Source organism: Diplotaxodon limnothrissa, linkage group LG11, assembly GCF_057381915.1.
Source record: "Diplotaxodon limnothrissa isolate DT_005_m linkage group LG11, D_limnothrissa_male_GT1.1, whole genome shotgun sequence".
NCBI classification, from domain to species: Eukaryota; Metazoa; Chordata; class Actinopteri; order Cichliformes; family Cichlidae; genus Diplotaxodon; species Diplotaxodon limnothrissa.
The window spans coordinates 4981534-5003333 of NC_140606.1; the positions used below are offsets into that span (position 1 = coordinate 4981534).

General features: G+C 40.0%; 1 protein-coding gene across 4 annotated transcripts in view; it reads left to right on the forward strand.

The window, feature by feature from the left end:
* adgrb1a (adhesion G protein-coupled receptor B1a) overlaps positions 1 to 20984 on the forward strand; it is a 161614-nt gene extending 140630 nt beyond the window's left edge. For all 4 annotated transcript variants that reach the window (XM_085364988.1, XM_085364986.1, XM_085364989.1 and 1 more), the window contains exons 24-31: positions 591 to 689; positions 6906 to 7077; positions 8301 to 8396; positions 9165 to 9204; positions 11059 to 11720; positions 13734 to 13769; positions 13910 to 14068; positions 20790 to 20984. In XM_085364988.1, coding sequence (XP_085221114.1) covers positions 591 to 689; positions 6906 to 7077; positions 8301 to 8396; positions 9165 to 9204; positions 11059 to 11720; positions 13734 to 13769; positions 13910 to 14068; positions 20790 to 20984 — 1459 coding nt within the window. The remainder of the gene's footprint in view (positions 1 to 590; positions 690 to 6905; positions 7078 to 8300; positions 8397 to 9164; positions 9205 to 11058; positions 11721 to 13733; positions 13770 to 13909; positions 14069 to 20789) is intronic.
* The last annotated feature ends 816 nt before the right edge of the window (positions 20985 to 21800 follow it).

Below are 21800 nucleotides of genomic sequence, written 5' to 3' on the forward strand. Positions count from 1 at the left end.
ATACCTATGACTTAAATCATTGTTACATACTGAATGCATTGTTGACATGTAATCTTGACTCAGGGATTGTATGGAGCCAGGTGCGTTTGAGTGTGTCTGTGCGAGTGTGTGAGAGAGGGAGAGAGAGAGCATCTTTGCATACAGGCTTGGCGTTTACTCAAAACCAAGCACAAAACCAGCACGTGATCATGGTCTGAGCGGCAGTGATGTCAGTCCTGTTCAGGATTGGCATTTGACTGAAGCTTTATGAATTACAATGAGAGCATGCCAGTGAGCGCCAACTCCTTCATGCCACCGGCTGGTTATTTGTGAGGAAAATCAGACATTATGTTTAATAGGAAATGCTTAATAATTGAGCAATCTTTGCCCCACCTCCCCTGCCCCTCAGCCAAACACGGGTAAACCCAAAACCATCCAACAACTGTACAATAGCCCTGAGAGAGAGACTGTGCGAGAACACTGTGCGAGAACACTGTGACTCACTGTGCGTGCGTGGCTGTATGTGTGCTCACGTGCATCTGTGCGAGTCTGTGTGCAGGTGCATCTGTATCTGTTTGTGTATGTTACAGCGTGTTAATTTGACTTTGCAGTCAGATGACAGTGCCACTGTACAATATGACGCTCAAATGTGCCAAGTGCGGAGTTATCTCTTCGGCTGACGTTTCCACCACAGCTACCAGTAACGCCATGTTAGTCCTGCTAATTATTTTTCCTTAACTCCTCTTACCTCTGTTCTCTCCTCTACCTGCCTTCTTCTCCCTCACTTGATTGGTTCTCTGTCCTTTATCCTTCTGTCATTTTTTTCTCCCTCGTGCACTAGCAGGGAGGATTTTGTTCTTGAGGGTTATGTGCTCTTACTCAAAGCAAACTTGTGTTAGCTGTACCCATGTAAATAGTTTTGCATATGTGATCGATTGAATGAGAATGAGAAAGCGTGTTTGTGTGTTTGTCTAATAGGAGATAAAGAAGCAGATATTGAAGGGGTATTAGCATATACTTATATTTATTGTCTGTCTGTGTGGGTGGGCGGATGTGCCTTGCTGTCATCTGTAAGTTCTTAGGTTGACCATTATGTAACTATTGCCTGGGCAATAGTTTTCTGCTTTTAGAGACTGTGCTGATAGAATCTGATTAGAAAAAGGGAAGGTAGTTGTCCTCTTTTTTTGCAGTATGTCTGTTACACTTTTCTAAAATCCAGAAATACGACCAATAGCCACAGGCTTAAGGTAAACCCATTTTGCTCATTTACAGCTCTATATTCTACATTTCTTGGACACTGCTACATTTATAGTTCAACACAATCCTCATCTATGTTATACTGGACCTCGGGGCCACCCTTTTGTCAGAAACAAGCTGGTTTTGTTCTTCAAGTTTAAGCAAACTTTCTTCTAAATGGTTTGCTGCCCAGAGAAGGTTTGAGCAGCTAGTTATTGGGACAGAGACATTATATTACAAAATAGCATATGTTCAGTACTCTGTGGGATTTGCACTGAACTATTATTATACATTTGCACAGACCTGCCTATTCTGATTTTGAAACAAAGTCGTCCTCCTAAACTTTAAACAAAGCTAAGGAGGACGTTTTTTACTCCCTCAACCAGCTCCATTCACATTTCCTGTAGTCTAAAAGACACAGTGCATACTTCCAGCTTCTATGCTGAGCAGTTATTGGCTGGTTTTGCTTTATTCTACTCCTAAACATTTCTGTTGGGCTTGGGTTGTCAATTTAGAGGGCAGGTGATAGGGGTGGGCGATATATACGATATACAATAGAAACGATATAAATTTGGCCAACGATAGAGATTTTGACTATACCGCTCTATCGCGATAGCGCATGTTGATGATGTCGTTAAGCTGCGCCTGTTTTGGTCAAAAGCATCGCAGCGGCTACAACCATTATAATCTGCAAATTATGCCGGGCGACAGTCATAGCAAAGAGATGAAGCACTTTTGAAATATGGGGAAAGCCAAAAACTGCGCTTCCTCCACTTCCATAACATTGATTCATTAATGCTGAATTCTCTCGCAGCTGCTCTATTTCCATGTTGTTGCAGTATATTAATAACTAACCTTGTATTGTGGATGAATAATCTCAGTTGTTCTCCTGACTGAAGTTTGGCCCGTGTATAGCATCCTGCTATGCGATTGTCCCTAAAAACATTTTTTAAACAAATTTCTGCACGCCCAAATCGTTTCGAGGTCAGTAAGCACAACCAGAATTCATACATAAGGCACACTCTCGATTTTTGAGAAAATTAAAGGATTTTAAGTGTGCCTTATAGTGTGGAAAATACGTTATACAGAAGAAAAGAATATATCGTGATATATATCGTTACAGCACATGCTTCAAATTATATCGCGATATGAATTTTAGGCCATATCGCCCAGCCCTAGTAGGCGATTAAATGCAGTACTTCATTTTCTTGATCAGAAAGTTCTTATAGTGCCCAGATGTGTATTTTTGCCTCTGTGCTGATTTTGAGATGCTTTACTTAAACTCGGGCCTGGGCTGTAATCACAGGTACAGGAATTTGTCCATTAACGTTTGACCAAAATATTCCATGCTAACTGAAAATTATTACAGGTGACTACCTGCTTGAGCTGGTCATTATTATTATTACCAGCATTGTGTAAAGCTGCCATTGAGGCAAACAGTGTTTGCTTTCAGGATATTACAAATGACAGCCACTTGGTCACCAAATGTCTCATAACTTCTGTGTGTAAATTATCATTGGATTGTTGTAGAGAAAAAAGTAAGCATTAGGTCTTAAGTAAAGCTGATAGTTTATAGTTTATAAATATATTAACACAATAGCATAGTTATTTTATAGAATGCAAAATCTCATCATTAGTAATATTTAAAATATTATGTATTTGCTCTGAGAAAGCAATTGGTGACAGTGGGGAAGAAGAACTCACTTAAAGTGTAAAGTGCCAGTGCAGACACTGACGTGGTACAGTGATGCTGCACAGGGGTTTACTGCTCGCAGGGTGGAAAAGTCTCCGCACAATGGGACAAAAGAAACGTGTGATATGCTTTTAACAAAGCCCAGGTTATTACCAGAGGTGGAAATTAGCTATGCTTTTTCAGTTATTTATGGGTTTCCCATCATTGTACTTTGTTTTTGTTTTCTACGTTCTAAATATGGATGCCAGGTTTCATTTTGCAAAATATCAAGTTTAGAAAATATGAATTGTTGACCAAAAAAACATTTGACAAATAGGAAATATTTTATCCTGAGATAAAATGATCATACAGAACATTTTAAATAAACCCACTGTGTGGCTAGTGAGAATTTAGATATGTGGTAAATAATGAAAGTTACCAGAGACTTAATTCCACTGTTGTTCATGATTTGTAGTGATTGTGTAAAAATGAATTGATTAGTCATGACTTGGAGGAAGTGTGCACCTCCTTGAATGTTATTTTGTTTCTCACTGGCAAACCATTTAAGGGTAGAGGTCAGAGGGGCAAAGGTACAGACATTGTGTACTTAAGTAGAAGTACAGATACCAGTGTTAAAAAATAAAACTTCAGTAACGTTGAAGTACTGGTTCAATTTCTTACTCTAGTAAAAGTGAAAACGTTCCAGCTTTGAAGTGTACTCTGAAGTAAGAAAGTAAAAAGTAGCTCTTTGGATGATGTTTCTACTAGCTGTTAGCAAAGCTAACTGAACCTTGTACTATGTTAATGTAATAATAAAATAATATAAGTAGATGGGAATACAAACTTTATATTAGCCTGAATATTTATTAGAATCAAAATTCTAATAAATATTCTCATCTTGAATTTGTTAAGCAGAACATGAGCAGAGAAAAAGAAGGGAAATAAAAAATCGCTGTTTTCTGTTGCTTACATTAAACAGGAAATGAGTAGGGAGGAGGTTAAAGTGGGATTCAGCAAATGGGGGATGTTGAAATGGCTCAGCATAGGGAAGAATCATAACTCCTAATGTACAGGCTGTTATCAGCTGTTCTAAACCCATCACAGTACAGAAAACTAAGCTGTTTATCCTGCACTAACCTGCAGAGGACTTTCATGCAACCTTTAAATGAAACAGTGACACTTGTTTTGCAGCATCTCTCACAATGTGAAAAAAACATATTGTCACATGTACAGGCCCAGTACTTGATTTAAAAACACGAGGACTTACATGTAAGCTTTAAATTTCCAATTTGTCAAATGCAACGGAGCAGTCTCTACTTTTATATCTAACCTCTTAGCTCTCTTTCTTTTCTCTCCCTGTGAAATACAGCAGCTGGACCTTTAGCTAGCAACACACTGTGAGATAAACTGCACACAAACAGCTTGTTTTTTATCTGATTTTTGTTCAGCTAATAGAAACGTTGAATTTGGAGTTACCTGCCACAACATTTTACTTTCAAATGCGTTAAAACAAAAGTAACAAGTCTATTCAATTTTATTTATGCAGCAGCAAATCACAACAGTTGTTTCAAGGCACTTTACATTGTAAGGTTGACTGTACAATAATACTGTTTTGAAACTGTAAGGAGTGGAAAGTCCCACATATCAAAATTGGTATGGCCTGGATCTGGCCCACACAATGTGCTTACACATGGCCCACTTACCAAAAAGAATGACGGCCCTTTGGTGGCCCAGATTTGGTTTGCCAGAGGTGGCCCACACATGGGCCAGCACAAGGCCAGTTGCAGACATACTGGTGGTCCTGTGCTGGCCCGTCTGTGGCCACCAAAGGGCTGTCATTCTTTGCGGTATGTGGGCCATGTGTAAGTTGTGTGCAGCCACGGGCCAGTTGTAGACACACTGCTGGCCGTGTGCTGGCCCAGAACAGTTTCAGCTCTGGCCCCAGATGTCAGCCTAATGTGTACCTTAATCAAGCCATGTAATAACAATATATGCCGGAACATAATAGTGCAAAAGTAACATGACGAAACTCTGCTCAGACAGTGAATGGACGGACTCTTATACAATGCTTTCCTAGTCTCCCGGATTGCTCAAATGCTCTATACAGCATGCCACATTCACCCAATCCCACACTTTCTCTAAACTGAGTGCTTCCTAATTACATTCATACACATTCACACTCTTGACATGCAGACTGGAGGAGTCAGGGATCGAACCACTAAGCTTGCGATCACAAGGTGACCTGCTCTCCTTCCTGAGCTACCCACTGGCAAGGATGAGTAAACCGTCACTAGGTTTTGGATAAAGTGTAACCTATCAAACCTGCATTTGAAACGTTGGCTACCATAGCAGTATAGTATTGCAACATCGCATTTGGGTCTTCTAGCTAAAATAGGAAAATAGGAAAATAAATAGTGCCATCATTGCCAGACCTGGCCCACATCTGGTTGACATACACCCTGCCATGACAGCAGTCAGTCAGAAGTGCCAGCTTGATGCCGGATCACGGCCAGACCTGTTTTCCATGGGCCTGGCCACATAAACCAAACTGCAATCGAGCCAGATATTGCATGCCATCACATAGACAGTGCCATCTATGCCAGGCCTGGCCCATATCTGGATGACATACGTCTTGTCATGCCAGAAGTCAGCCAGCAGTGCCAGCTTGATACCAGATCCGGGCCAGACCTCCTTGCTATGTGGGGTGTAGATATTTGTTTAAAATGTAGGATGTAAAAGTAAAAATCTGTCAGAAAAAAAACCTACTTATTTGCATTTCAGCCACATGCTAATAAAACATAGTTTCGCAAGCTAGAAGAGTTAATCTTTCAAATCACACATTTTTGCTCTAGTTTTTCTGTTATAGGACATTTGGTATGCCAAAGGTGTAAATATTATACCCTAACCAGATCTACAAGGCGGCTATGGGAGACATTAGCTAGTGGTATTAACTGCAGCGAAATCAGATATTTATTTTTTTTAATCCATGTTAATACGTCTATTTAAAATAAGTCTGACACACATCAATAATCAATATCAGAACAAGTTGAAAATATTTTTTATTCATTTTATTCAGTAATGTTTACTGAATAAAATGATATCAATGGATATCAATTGAATATGAAAGACCTACAATATATGAAGCATTGTTGACAACAGCTTAAAAATAATTTAAAAAGAGAAAGTGGGTGTGAATTGCAACTTGGAGCAGACGTTTAGTTTAGTCTGACTTAGTCTTCAGTGCTTTTTTTTCCACCTCTGGGATAGTTTGTAATTAAAAGTTAGCCTGCTTAATTATCTTCATTTGGAGGATCTGAATGAAAGACTGTTTCACCACATTCATTGCGGGTACAGTCGTTCCCAGTAGTTATTGTGCTAGTTTATTATCAGTATTTGCATTAGAAAAATGGAAAGAGTCAGGGGATAACACTTCTTCAGACTCTCTCTCTCTTTCTCTGTCTGTCCTCCTCTGCTCTGCCTCTTCTGTTTGTCTGCATTCTGTTTCAGCCTCATTACACTTGTTTTTTTCCCCCCACTGCTCACCTCCCTCCCTCTCTTTCCTGTGGCACTAGATCCTTTATGGTTTGACTGAATCATCTTAAACATACATGCATGTAATATATGTGAGTTAAAAACATATATATCAGCAAATAATGGATGTATGTTTTTGTTTGCGTTGGTAACATAATTATTTGTTTGATGTTCTGTATTAGTGCATGTTTAGAGTTGTAGGCTAACACTATGCTAACAGGGTGAACAGGTCCAGTTGAGCAAAAGAAATCAGTTTAACCTTGTTTTTGTGTGTGTGTGTGTGTGTGTGTGTGTGTGTGTGTGTGTGTGTGTGTGTGTGTGTGTGTGTGTGTGTGTGTGTGTGTGTGTGTTTTATAGGGCATTGAATATAAAATCAGCTAATAATTCTAACTATCTTAGAATGCAATGGCTAAGAATCACTGTAGTCCTGCCTTCACAAAGTTTGGGTTGTACTGTTCTTGACTACAGTTCCCCTTCCATTCTGTAGGGCGTCACTGTGGAGCTCCTGTGTGGTATTGCCACTCTTGGCTCTCACGTGGATGTCAGCTGTCCTGGCCATCACCGACCGGCGTTCTGCGCTCTTCCAGATCCTTTTTGCTGTGTTTGATTCACTGGAAGGCTTTGTCATTGTCATGGTTCACTGCATCCTTCGCAGAGAGGTATATTATAGGAACGCTACCCTATTGTTTTGTTTGTAGTTGTGCGTCCTGTCTAGTACTTCCAGCTGAGATTCTTTGCTGACTACTACCACTGTAGTGGGTGATGTGTTGATTTAATATGTTGAGCTACAGCAAGCTACCATATTATACAATTCTGGATGTCATCTCAGTCAGGTGTGGTGATACTTTCCAAGTCCACTAGGGTCTGCTTGAGTCTCATTGACTTAAATTTTCCCATTGGATAGTGAACATTTAAGAGATGTGACCATGCTAGCCCCGAAAGATGAATTTAGATTATTTAACAAGACATGGACTCATAAATGTTGGTTTCGACTCATTTAGAGTAAAGCGTCATTCGCTTTTATACAAACGTACGTATGAAATGTGTAAAAAATTATCCCTTTCATAATAAAAGCAGGTAAGTTATATTGTCATTTCTCACAAAATGAAAAACCTGTAAGGCATCTCTCATGGAGAGTTTATCAAAGAGTGTTTGATAGCTGAAATGTGACAAACTGTATGATGTATACTTTATTATCTGGGAATCCTAAACTGACCCCACTTAAGCCAATGTGGAGTCAGATCCGCTCGAGCCTGTCGTCTTTATTCATTAAAAGCCTCTACACAGTACTGTATATGTTTAAAAGACGAAAGTTTTAGGCAGGTGAGAAAAAATGATGTTATCAAACAATGCTTTCAAAAATAGAAGTGTTAATCATTTGATTTCATCAATCAAGAAAATGCAGTGAGTGAACAAGAGAGAAATATAAATCAAATTGATATTTGGGGTGACTTCTTCTAGGCACACTTGCACACAGTTTTTGAAGGAACTCAGCTGGTGGTTCTTCCAAACATCTTGGAGAACTAAGCACAGATGTTCTGTGGATGCAGGCTTCCTCACTTCCTTCTGTCTCTTCATGTAATCCCAGACACACTCCATGATCTTGAGATCACGGCTCTGTCTGCCGTACCATTGCTTCCAGTACTTCTTGTTCTTCTTTATGCTGAAGATAGTTCTTAATGACTTTGGCTGTGTGTTTGGTGTCGTCATCCTGCTGCAGAATACATTTGGAGCCAATAAACAATCATTTATATTTCTGAAAGCATTCTTTGTTTACAGCATTTTTTTTTCCACACCTCCCTAAAACTTTCGCACAGGACTGCATGTCCTATTACTCTGTCTGTATTAAGATCGTGATCTATGCCCTGATGATTTGCCTCAGGTTCAGGAGGCAGTGAAGTGTCGTGTGGTGGACCGACAGGAAGACACCAATGGAGATTCAGGAGGTTCATTTCAGAATGGCCATGCTCAGCTAATGGTATGAAGAGCTAAAATTTGGAGAAATTTGATATGATGTGAGAGAATATTTAAAATAACTAACTCTATGGAATAATAAAGCGCAAAAAGGGGTACGCACTTTTTGCTCCATTCTTGAAATTTTGACTTCTAAACAGCTTGAAAAGGTTCAAGACCTGTGTCCTCCAAATTCTGATCTTCTCATCTCAGAGCACGAGAGAACTAAAGCATATGTTTAATTTTATGGAAAATATACATATATTTTTTTTCTTAAATTCTGATCTTGAAAATATTTATAAAAACCCCTCAAGATAACTAACCTAATAGAAATTTATTAAAAATAATGAAGTCAAAGCATTGTTTAGGAAATGGCATCGTGTTAGAATCATGATTAGAATAAAACAATTTAGGAAGAGGTCAGAGTGACTTACAAGAAGAAATTCTACAAAACCCAAAGCTCTTTCTCTTCAGCTTGTATCCAAATAAAAAAAATATAATAAAACTGATTATTAATGAATCTAAGTTTTGTTGATTAGTCTTCATTTTCTCAATGTTTATCTGCCTTTGCTTTAAAAATATACCATCACATTGACTTGATAGCTAAAAGTTAGTGTGCATGTGCCCTGAGCAGGTATTCCATTGATTGATGCAGGCTGGACCATTTCCCTGGTGTCTTTTCCCCATTTCCTGTCTTCACTGCAGTCGCCAAATAAAGGCTTAAAATCCCCCCATATGATATTTTTCCCACGTCTCCACACTTAATCTAATATTTATTGTTTTCTGTCCTCAGACTGACTTTGAGAAAGATGTGGATATGGCTTGCAGATCAGGTAAGCTCCAGGTTGAGCGTGTTTGAGTTTGTGTGTTTGCATTTGATTTGACTTTGGGAACTGTTTCTCAGATGCTACAGATGTCTCTTGTGCCTCCTTCTCTGTATTTTGACTGCGTCAAATTCCTCGTTGTTGTTGGAACAGATGTGAGCCGTGTTCCCTCTCATTTTTGCGCTTGTGCCGTACAGTCAACATCACAGCAGCCTCCCTACGCCAAGGAGCTGTTTTGACAAGAGATGCAGCACATCACTGCTGCGTAACTCCGTTTATCCCAGGCTGATGGGAGTGGGATGAATGTGTGCTGAGCAGTTATATGCAGATAAATATGGCTGTCTGAGCCTCTCCTACACTGATGCTGTGTAATTAAGTCCCTCCCAACAGCGCTGCATCAGATACTGGTTGATGCTCTAAAATCCACTGGGAGTGAAAATCTGATTACCTCTTGAGACAAGATATCAAGAAAAGTGTCTGGAAGAGAAAAGCTATTCAGAAGCAGACAGGCTCAAGCAAGGGAAGACAGAAAAGAGCAGAGAGAAATGAGAGATGTTTAATGTTTGTCAAGAGGGAGCAGGAATGGCAGAAAACGATCAGGGGATGTTTAGTACGGAGCATTGTCTGATGTTGTTCAGCAGCCTCGACCTGGTGCAGGATATGTTTGCTGCCATATGCCAAATGCTGTTATTGTGAAAAAGCTTGGGCCACAAGGTCATGCCGTACCCAGCTGAATGTTACGTTACTCATGTCAAAACTGGTTACAACCTTTTGCTGTAGGAAGCATTTTCCAATGAAAATCTAGTGAAGAAATTCCAGGACTTTACACCGGAAAGCGACACAGAGGTCTGGAGGTTTTTTGTGCACTAAAGCAATACCTTTTAGAAGACGAGCATATTGATAGAACTGCAAGCACTTGTATGTCCTCATGTGGAGAAAAAATACTATACTGTGTGGCTTTGTTTGACTTTCTTCACTCCAGTTCTCTCGCTCTAGGATTTCTGGATGTGTTTAGCAGGTATTCAATGTAGTAATGATGGCAAAACTGAAGTCATAGGCCAAGACTTTATGTAGACAGGCAACACAGGTATTTTTGACAAGTCATCAACAGTACTCGATCCCCTTCTGCTCCAGTCTGCACGCCATATGTCCTTGGGCAAGATACTAACCCCAAGTTGCTCTCCGATGCATCCGTTGGAGTATGAATGTGTACAAATGTTAGATAGAAGAGTATAGAAAAATGTTGTTTGAATGGCTGTGTAAAGCACTTTGAGTGCTCATGGAGTTTAAAAGCTCTATGTAAGAACCAGTCCATTTACAAGTCACTGTAGCATTATTCTTTCTTTTGTCTTTAGTGTCATCCACAATTGAAAAAATCCCATCACTCTTAGTTTGGAAGTTTATTAGTTGCTAACCTTGTCCTTCCATCTTGTATTTTTCCTACCAGCTAGGGGGCTGGCCGGGATATGATTTTCTGCTTCCCCAGAGAGAATCTGTCAGCACTGGAGGTTTTTTTTGTTTGTTTTGTTTTTTCTCTTTGCTCTGGTTACCCACTGTGATCACAACCTGCAGCAGTTAGAGATCAGGTTAAGGTGCTCAACCAGAGCAAGGTGTGTTGCTCTGAAATGCAGTCCAGCAGTAAAATAAGAGACTCATCCAGGATTGTATTGGTTGTCAGACGTAGAGGGAAGAATCTTATAATTTCAGTGATTTAATAATTGATTTATAAAATCTCCTTGTTTCACACAGTGCAAAAGTAATGTGTTTATTACTTACACACATTCCGCTGCTGGTTTCTTCCCGAGATTCCCAGGTGGAGAAATTGCATCTCACACAGCTTTTCTCTCTTTCTGGTCTCTTTAGGCACCATGAAGCGCTCATCCCTCCAGGGGGAGGAGAAGGCCTCCTCTGGGACCCTCACTCTTCAAAAAGGTTCTAATTTTAACACCATGCCGGCCAGCATGGCCAAGGTTCACCTCCAGAATGTGGCCGACTATACGAGCCACACTTTGACGATGCGGAGGGAGAAAGGCGCCACAAAAGGAATCAGTACCGAGCTGCCGGGTGCCAAATCCATCTACATCTGCGATGGCGAACTCTTCAAGCAGCTGGATGGAGATCTGCCTCGAGGGAACGGTGAAGGCAGCAGCTCTGAGGGGGCTGGCAAAGGCCCGGGATATGTCATTCTACCGACAAACAACACGGGCACCCTGAAACCGTCCAAGGGGAAAGAGGAGCAGGCAGCCAAGTATAACATCAGCATTGAGCAGCTGCCTCAGACCAGGCTTATCCACCTGGCTAACCCTGTCAGTGGAGAGCCAGTGCCTGGCTTTGGGCTGAAAAGCCTGCCTGCTGACCAGGTCAGTGTGTCATGCTCTGACAGAGACTCACCTGCGCACAACCTGCAGAATATGCCCAGAGACTCCAAGGTGGCCAACAACATGTGTGACGGAGGAGAGTCTGGAAATTCTGGAGTGGTGTCCAAGAGTGAGACTGTCTCCACACTGTCCATGAGCTCGCTGGAGGTAAGACGGAAAAACCTCTTAATGTATTGAATTATCAGCCTCATACTTCATATTTAACATAATACATGCATGCTGAGTTGTGTTTTGTGCTTATCATAAATTCTCAAATGAACAACCAGATGTAGGCTGTATCGGAGACTGGCATTTTATTATGATTATTTGGTGAATGCTCACATATTTGAGTGAGTTTCCTAATCTGCTAATATGATTTGGTATTGATAGTTTCGATAATATGAATTTAACAATCGAACAATTTTGCTATTTCCTCAGTAAAAGTAGAATTCTGTGTATTCCCATCAGAATAACAACAGACAAACCACTCTCTTCTTTTCAAGCAAAGCATTTGCCATCTTGTCTACCACTGCTAGGTTTCTGTCAATACAACTCTGCAAGGCCTTCGAGTTCTGTAGCTCATACACAAAAATCCCTTTCTTTTCTGGAAGGGTTGTAATGTGAAACAGCCCCAGGACATGGGGACTTTTTGTAAACAGTTGTAGAGAAAGAACATAAAAACACATTTGGAATGAATTATTGAGAGTGCTTCTCAAACAGCAGGGTGGTGGGTACATGACTTTGTTGTTGCTTTGATGGGTTTAGTGATGTGGAAATGGACATCATGCAGAATTTATCATGTGTGATAATATAATTCACAAGTCTCAATGTTCTTTTACTGCCTGTTTGAGAATTTAGGGTTGCATCACTGTGGTGAATGTCACTTTCATTTTTATCACATCGATTTATTATAACTTTCTCACTAAAGGGCTATCAAACTCTAAAGGTGCTGTAGCTTTTTCCTATTAGCGAATGACGCCAAACATTCTGACTGCTACACTACTGTGTTATTTTGCATGGTCTGCAGCCATTCATATAGAAAAATTGGGAAACCAGTGACATTTTTTGTATTTGCTTTCTGGAATCATTTACGTGGCATGGTGCGTGCCACATGTGGTGATGTATGACCACTACAGCATCAGTGATGCTCGAGTGGTCGAGTTAGGAGGATCGCCTAGGGGCAAAAAAGAAAGATTTTGAATTTAAAGAAAAACTTGGCTGCAGCAAAACTTGTTTGTATACGTTGTTGTCTATAGTTCAGGTTTCAGGCTGGTAGTTTTTGCTTTATCTTTTTTTGAGACGAAGCTAAAACTCAGACAGTACATTCTCCCAAAATTTAAACAAAGGGATCCTCATCCACCTAAGAAAGGAGGTCAGAAGGCTCTCTGGATTCCAGCTCTTCAGTAAAATGTGTTGCTGACAAACAGAAGAGGAACACTGGTCTGTGTAGTCCTTCAGCTGCATCTCACAATCCAACAGAAAACAAGTTGTCCTTTTCCCTGAGCTTCACCACTTCAGCTTCAATGAAATTGGGCTGTGTAGTTTTTGTGTAATTTTGCTTGCAAACAGATGGCCAGCATTGATTCTTCTTGTCTTGGTGGACTAATAAAAAACAACATTAATTAGGTCTCCACAGAGATGCACCATCCCACATATTTGTCAGTGCCATTATAATCTCCAATTCACATCACAAGAAGTATCTCAACATTTTGTCACCCGTGTGATGGCGGCATCTTTGAAAAGGTTAGTTTTCATAGAGCTCCTACTGCAGACAGAAGTGGCGGGATAAGATCGCCACAGAGCAGTCAGGCTTCTGCTTGCTGGTGTCTTTTCACTTGGGGGGTAAAACACACTTCTATAATTTGGTGCGAGACGGCAGCTGCCACGGCAACCAGGCAGCCTGAAGGTCAGGTCTTCCTTTACCACTCTGTGACTGAGGACCGAAAGGTCATTCGGTCACAATCTGTTTACTGCAAACTTGTGCCAGCAGGATCAAAATGACCAGCAGCAAACCTCGTTTCCTCCCTCATGACTCACTGCTCTTCTCTGAGTCCCAGAGACGCCCTTTACTAACTACCTAATGTCCACATACGCAGTAAAAACTGCCGAGAAACACTTGCTACTCAAAAAACACACAATATCAAGACACATCTTTAATCTCTCTGTCTCATCTCCCTCCAGAGACGAAAATCACGCTATGCAGAGCTTGACTTTGAGGTAATTTTTAGTCTCTTTGATTCCTACAGAGCTGTTTAGACTTCAAAGCACAACATTTTTGCATACATTTATTTTTAAAATAGGAGTGATGGTCACCTGTGCTGTTTACTTTGTACATAACGTGCAATGTCCCTGTGTAGAAAATAATGCACACCCGGAAACGCCACCAGGACATGTTTCAGGACCTGAACAGGAAGATTCACAGTGCAGACAAGGATAGAGAATCTCCACCTGTTGACGCCAAAGCTGCCAAAAGATGGAGTGTGTCCTCTGCCAGCAGCGACAAGACCAACATGAGTGTAAAGAGTTTAAATTTATTCTGTTCTGCCCCTTCCCTCCCTAATATCTAATGTTCCCCTTTCCTTCTATAATTAGCAAAAATTACCACACTTGCTTGTTGATTTGTAAGTGCAGCCGTTTTCAAAATTGTCATTTTTTTCTATTGCAGTGTGCTATTAATTTTCCCAAAGGAGCCACATGAGAAACTGGGAGGGACACTCCAATAAGCTTAAAAAGAGGTCAAATGATTAATGTGCTGTACTGAATTCTGTATTGGTTTCTCATGTGGAAGGACCCTTGGGAAAATTCACTGCGCACCCCTGTTACAGTGTTAACTTATGCATAGGCATTATTTGTGTATGGCCATATAATCTCCAACTACAAACCGAACCGGATACACATAATATTGCCCAATTCAGATACTTCGGAGATACATATATATGTCGTACACTGTGTGAACGACGTGCTTAATTGTGTTGTGCATGAGTTTAAACTAATGAGTGCAGCAATTAGTTCACTTGACAAAAAATGACACAGGATTTGACACTAATTGTCTTCTTACCTGTGGAATTTGCAATTTGTTGAGTCTCTGACTGCATATACCAAGGACTTATGCAGTAAAGACAATTTATCAACAATAACATGAAATTATAACACCAAAGGTTGCACCGAGCTACCTAGATAGAAGCATTTCAATGAATCCTTCTTCTACTAGCTGAAAATTCTTTGGTGTTTTCTCTGTTTTTGCTGCTTGGCCAAGGCAGCTGCTAAGGAAGAGACATGTTCCTGTTTTTAAGTATACCATTTATGCTCATAAAAGTTGTAGATGTCCATGCGAACAAAATACTGAATTTTAGTATGTATGCAATTTTAGATGCAGCATCTCTTTCCAAGCAGTCAGTTTCATATGTAAATATTTGTGACAGAAATAGAAGTATAAAATTGAAATTGATGCTATGAAACTGAAATGGAGGTACCACATCAAAGTTCTGGTAGTAAATGTAGCTTATATATAGATTCTGAAAATAACAAAAAAAATATGTAGAATGGTGGTGCAGGATCTGCGTGCAACCAGGGCAACCCCCACCTCCCTCCATACTAATGCCAAGATGTGAAACATTTAAATGGGACAGATGATTTGTTTAAAGTACTTTGGTACTTTAGCTTGTCATAAATATTGTGCACCCACAGGCATGAGAACATAAGAAAAGAAAGGTTGGCTTCAGCTGGCTCCTTTCATAAGGCCACACTCTGGGTGTAATGTTACTTGTAAACTTCTGATAAGCTTGGAAGTATGGTGCTAGGAGCATCCCTAATTGTGTGTATGGTTGATAATAAATGCCCCGTTTTCATGGATAACGAGCTGACACATTTAGACAACAATGCCACTTGTTGCTGCAGCAGATAGCGACACATCAGATTTTAGTCACAACATGTTGAATTTTGGTTAAATGGGTTTCAATTCTTTAACTGATAATAAAGTTGACCCAGCCATCACAACCTTAATTGTGTAATAAAATGCTTCCCACAGAGGCTGTTTATTTTTTTAGGAATTGTATGACTGTCCCATGGCCCTGACCATCTTTCTTGCTTCAGTAAAGCATGAGCTGTGATAGAAAGGGTAGCGACTGCCTTTTTGATGGTCTTAATGTTTGGAAGAGTAAATTTGATCAGACGATTGTAAAACTGTCAAGCATGGTGATGGTAGCATAATGCTTACAGTGGTACTGGTATATTGTATATTGAGTTGAATAATGAAGAAGGACGACTACCTCCCATTCTCCGTTTTTAAAGCAGGCTAACCTTAAGCTTGGCTAATGGCCTTCCCAAAGCGTCAAAACATGAACCTTATTGGAAATTTGTGGACTAGGCTTAAAAGCCAGGTTCAGTAAAGCCATCAAAATTTAATTAGGGGTGTCAAACCTATGGCCCGGAGCAATATCTGACTCGAGATCCAGTCTGCAATATAATTTCATATAGAGCTGGGCGGTAGAACGATAACGATATGTATCGCGATATAACTTTTACTCGATAGAGAAATTAAACTATCGTGATAGAGCTCGCCGCTCTTGTCCTCTTAAAAAAAAAAAAAAAAAAAAAAAGGTCAGCCAATCCAAATTAAGTAGCGCAGAGCCGAACCAATCACAGCCGCAGCGTCACGTCGCGTGACTTGTTACGTAAAGCACAAGTGCCAAGCCACACGTGTGTTTGTTTGGGAAGCAGCCAGCGCGTAATGGAGGAAATGAGTAGTGTGCCGACTAGAAAAATCAACCGAGCGTGACCTTAAGAGAAAACAGATGATGGTTCCAACGCCGGAGAGATTGTCGAACGGAAGAGCCATAGAAGTTCCGTAGTGTGAAGGTATTTCGGCTATTTCAAGTCTGACAAAAAACAGAGTAGCGTGCACTGTAAATTGTGCTGAAAGCAAGTCTGGAAATACAATAAACTGGTGCATGCGTCACACTGCGCCACGTTATTGTTTCGGTGAAATGAATTTCTACAATACTGTTACTGTTCATTCTACTCTCTGCAGTGTTTAAATGCTTACATATACACACAGTTACTGTCCCTCCACACATACGACTCGGTTCTGCTTCTATGCCCCAGCTTTGTTTACTTTTTCCCACCGAGGCTTCTAGACTTCTGATTGGCCAACATTTCTGCACGGTTAGGAATCTAGCGCCACCTGCTGCTTTGGCATGTTCATAGCAGCGTTTTCCTTCATTTCTGCCTTTATGTGTGGACGGAATTATTTTTTAAAACGAAAACGGAAAATCTCAGTTTTCAAAAATACCCGTGTAGCCTCAGTCTCTGACTGGAAGCGCTAATTCATCATTCGGCTTTTGTCAGACTAAAGTAACTGTTAAAACTGTTTGAAAAGCTCAGCTATACAACAAGGAGAGATTGAGAATTTCCTTTTAGTTCTCAGTTTATTTGATATTGAAAAAAGTTAGTCAGTTTTGTCTGTTCTTCTGTAAAACAAACTAAGATTTATTTTTAGAATTAATATTTTGTTTCTAAGTGGAATTGACAATTTAGTAGTCTGTTTCGTTTGTTCTATTTTGAAACTTAAACGCTTTAGCGGCTGCCTTTTGTGTAGTTTGTAATATTTGCCTTTATTTATCTGAAAAAGTCTCATGTTCCTTAAGTACATCTACCCTGTTGAACTTATTATGGGAAATAAATATTTAAATAAAAACAAGCTGCTGATTATTTCACATTTTACTTGTGAGCAACGGCACATTTAAATCTTACAAATATAGTTATTTGGCTTATATCGTGATATATATCGTTATCGCCTGAAATGAAAAAAACATATCGTGATATGAAAAAATCTCATATCGCCCAGCTCTAATTTCATATATCAGTTATTAGTGGCTCATCATTATGTGAAAGTCCAATCTTCAGCCCTGCTGAGATCCATACAAGGTAGGGGGGGGCCGCACACCATGCGGCCAATCACATGCAAAGACAGACCGGGATCATACCATTATGTGAAAGAAGGATGGGGTGCAGATGTTCCAGAGACAAAACAAGACTGCAAAGCTGAGTACAGAATTTATAAAAATGAAACCCGTTTTTATTTTCAGCCATTTTGCAGTGTGGAAGTCAAAAGGTTTCAGACTTGTCCAGGCCTTAGACCTCATGTGTGTTCTTCATAGTCTCACAGGCCTGACTCAATTTATAATTCTTAACTTGTTTGATCTGCTGCTCACCACAAACAAGCACAAGCAAAAATTTTGGACTTTTAACTGCAGTTTCTCCTACTGATGAAAACCTCCCTTATGGTCGTTCAGGTTTTTTACAACCTGAACAGTTAAAACAAACAAAAAGCTGGACAGTCTGGGCAATGAGCTACCAGATTTTTTTTCCATAATTTTGCACATTTATTTCTTATAATTTACGTCAAAAAGAGTCGTGCTGACAGATTTCTTTCTTTGTCACAGCAGCGTTTTCTTTGCCATATAGAACAATTATTAAAAATGTAACTTCTTTACATTGACAGAATGGGGAGTTTCACTGGTCTGGCCACTTAAGGTCAAAGTGTGGGCCACAATGTAAAATGAGCTCGACACCCCTGATTTAAATAACTCTACCAGTTCTTCCAAGAAATATCAGAATTATGCCAAAAGCTAGTTGATGGCTACCAAATCATCTGGTCGAGGTGGAACTTGCTAATGGACATTTAATGAAATATTAGTGGGTGTTTATGTATATATTTGACCTATATTTATGCTTTTGAAACATCAAATTTTTTTTTAAATCATTAAAAAATGTGTGCTATATAGTCATTCCATCCTGAAAAAGAACAGTCAAGAGAAATCATTAAAAGTCCTAATTTACCATGATAATCATGACCATAATAACTTTTGACCACAACTGTAATTAAACATTTTGCATCTACTCAGTATAGATTGAATCAACAATCTACGTCCATTCTGTGGTCATTAGAGTTATAAGTATAGGTATTGTTTTAGGAAGTAGGCGAATAATATATTTGCTTCTGCTAATGAAATTTGGATAAGAACTCATGTGGCATTGTCTCACATTGATGCTGGAGCTGAGAGGTGATTAGCTTAGCTTTGCATAAAGAATGAAACTATGAGGGGCAAGTTTGGAATCAAGCAGAGAGGTAATTCTGTCTCATAACTTCCCACATAAACAGAATTGACAGATTCTGTTTGTGTTCTGTATGGACTGACCCCTTTGACAGTGAAGGCTCACATGAGGACTCTGGCATTTACAGTTTGTTTACAAATGACTCTCTCAGAATTATTTCCAACTAATAAACTATAGGTGTGTGGCAAATTCTAAGAACAATTTGAAGCATCAACACCTACAAGAATGCATCTGTTAGGTCTGTTATGCTGTGGGGTGGATTTGGGTGCACTTGTCCTGATAGAGGGGACCAAGTCAATACACACTTGTCCTGAGTGGTCTCCTTTATCATATGATGAAACATTTCTTTCTGTCCTGGTGGGAGGGGTCTCTTCCAGAATAACTCACTGAACAGTGTTTCATCATTCAAACCATTCAGTAAACCTACTGAATGGTTTGAATAGCATGCCATTGATGTGAATCATATACTCTGACCTTAAGTTACCAGAGTAACGTACTATGACACATGTAAGAGTTTTCATGTCATAAATCTCTTTTATACTGGATAAATGACTATGGCAACTTATGCACATAATATTTGCTCATGGCTTTGCAAGCAAGCGGTGATGTTTCTGTATTGATTCCTTTTATTAGTTGATTCTCAGAGAGAATACATGCAAACTCGATGAAGTATACGTTGTACTTTAACAAACAAAGCAGTGCATTACAGTTACAGCAGTGCAGACTGTATGTAAATAAGTAATGCAGAAAATATATAGGTTAAATATTCTGTTTGTTCCTGATTTGCTGCCAAGTCTATATGATGCTGAATTTCAGTAAATCAAACACAGATTACGGAACGGCTCCATTGTCCATCCATCACATTAGAACAAATGGCAGCACAATATGATAGGCTGCTGTTAATATAGTAATAACTTATTGATTTACAACAGCTTTGCTGTCTTGCCTTACTTGAATCCAGTGATAATTTTTTTCTTTATATCTCTCTATGATCTGACTGAAGTAGGTGGACATCGATCAGTTCAATTTGAGTGGAAGACGAGCCAAACAATGCTTCAATTACTGTTTTATATGAGCACTCACAACGGTTGAAGCACAAAGCCTTGACTAACAAAGAAAATAAATATCCCAACCCAGGTTAAACAGCACTCTCCATTATTGTTATCCAAACACCAAATGAGAGTATATGCTTTAAAGAACTCGTGTTCCACACTTCAACTAGAGGTCAGAAGTAAAGAGCATGTGGTTTTTATCACTGTATAGGGGCCTAACGAGACTTGATATTGTGTTTTTTCTTTGTCACCCATCTGCATGTAAAATTTGAGAACTTTGTTGTTCACTTTAAATAACAATTATTACAGTTTATGATGTTCAGCTTACAAAATTGTGAGTTTGAAGGTTTTACCTACAAATGCACATTGGGTGTTGTCGTCACCCTGGTGGGTGGGTGGGAAGGGAGTTTGGACACCCAAGTTTGTGAATGTGAAAACTCGAAAATGAGGCAATATAGGAGTTTCAAACTGATACCAAAGGTGTGTCCACTCAAAATCTCAGACAAGTTTGCATCTCAGTGACCTCGACCTCAAGGTCAAGATCAAAGGTCAAATTTCCTGGAAATCTTGTGAATTGAAATTACCTAGTTTAGGCTGTACGGTACCACTAGCTGCCGCCAGTATTTTTACATTTAGAAAGAGGTAGACAAAATCTTCTACAAAACTGTGCTACAAAGTGTCCTAATGCTAATCTCAGCTTCATATGGGATCATTGGGGATCTTTAAGTAAGGGTTAGGGTTGGGTTTTTTGCTTATCAACCTATTAAATACTGTTGGCATAGTTTAAGGAGATAGAGGAGTGAAGTCTCATACATTCATTTTGGCATGACTTTTTTTATGTTGTTGTTTTTTTCATATAACTTCATATTAACATAACTCTGCCAGTAACCCTAGATGGGTCTCTGGTGACCGGTTGAACGTTAACAATTTGAAATGCTAGACTGATTCTGTAAGGGTATAATAAATTGACTGAAAAAGGTGAGGAAGAGCCCCCAAAATAGCTAAAGTACATCAGCGATTCTAAGAGATGAGACAAACCAACTTTTTTCTTATGTCCGTTTCCCCTCAGGACAAACAGCAGACCCCGAGCAAGAGGGCGTGGGAAGGCATTCGTAAGACCAACTCACCCCCGTCCTGGGTGCGGAAGGACCTGGAGACAGTGGCGGCCTCCCCTCTTGAGCTGCAGACAGTAGAGTGGGAGAAGACCAGTGCAACCATTCCTCTTGTGGGCCAGGAGATCATGGACCTGCAGACAGAGGTGTGACCCAGATTCTGGCTCACACTAAACAATTCCACTTTCGCTCCAGAGCTCTCAGACAACCAAGCAGACACACGACACACATACTGCCCTACTGTGTACTTCTATTCAAAGGGTGGATGTAGCCAAGACCGTGAGGGGGCAAGGAGGGCAAGGAAAAGAGTCACGATTACAGAAAATCAAGTTAATGAATTAAAGAGAGAATGAGATAACGGTGTCTCATTCTCTGTTTCATTTGATGTTTTTGAAGTCACCAATTACTGGTCATCTTCCTGTATATGATCTTCAGGCTTACGCTGGAGACAGATTGCCAAAGTAGCAGACAAAGCTGCTATATGTGCATCATTAAGTCATGTAATAAACAGCATAGCAAAGGTAATCACACGATGTTTACCCCTGTATTAAATGGTTACGATGTAATAATCATGATTATGTCTCTTTATTTTCACTGTTGAGAGTATTGTTGCATTGCTGTTCTGCTCTCTTTATTCCTGACCAAATTCTGATGTTGTATGCAGCTCAACATGCCTCTGAATTTCTCTCTTTTTCAACATAAGACTTGGGAAGAAAAAATTCACACGGCATTTGAGGAGGCAGACTGCCAAACATACACCCATATGTGCCCCTCAGTGCCGCTCCCTGCTCCCCAACAATCTCTAACGCCTTATCCCACCCCTCACGATAGTAGGCCAAGGCTCACCCTGCAGCGACAAGGGAAAAAACGGGGGAGAGTGAGAAAAAGAAATCCAAAACATCACGTTGAGCCAAAATGGAAAGTTGCCTTCTCATCGACGGACACCTCAGAGATGGTGGAGCGCATGC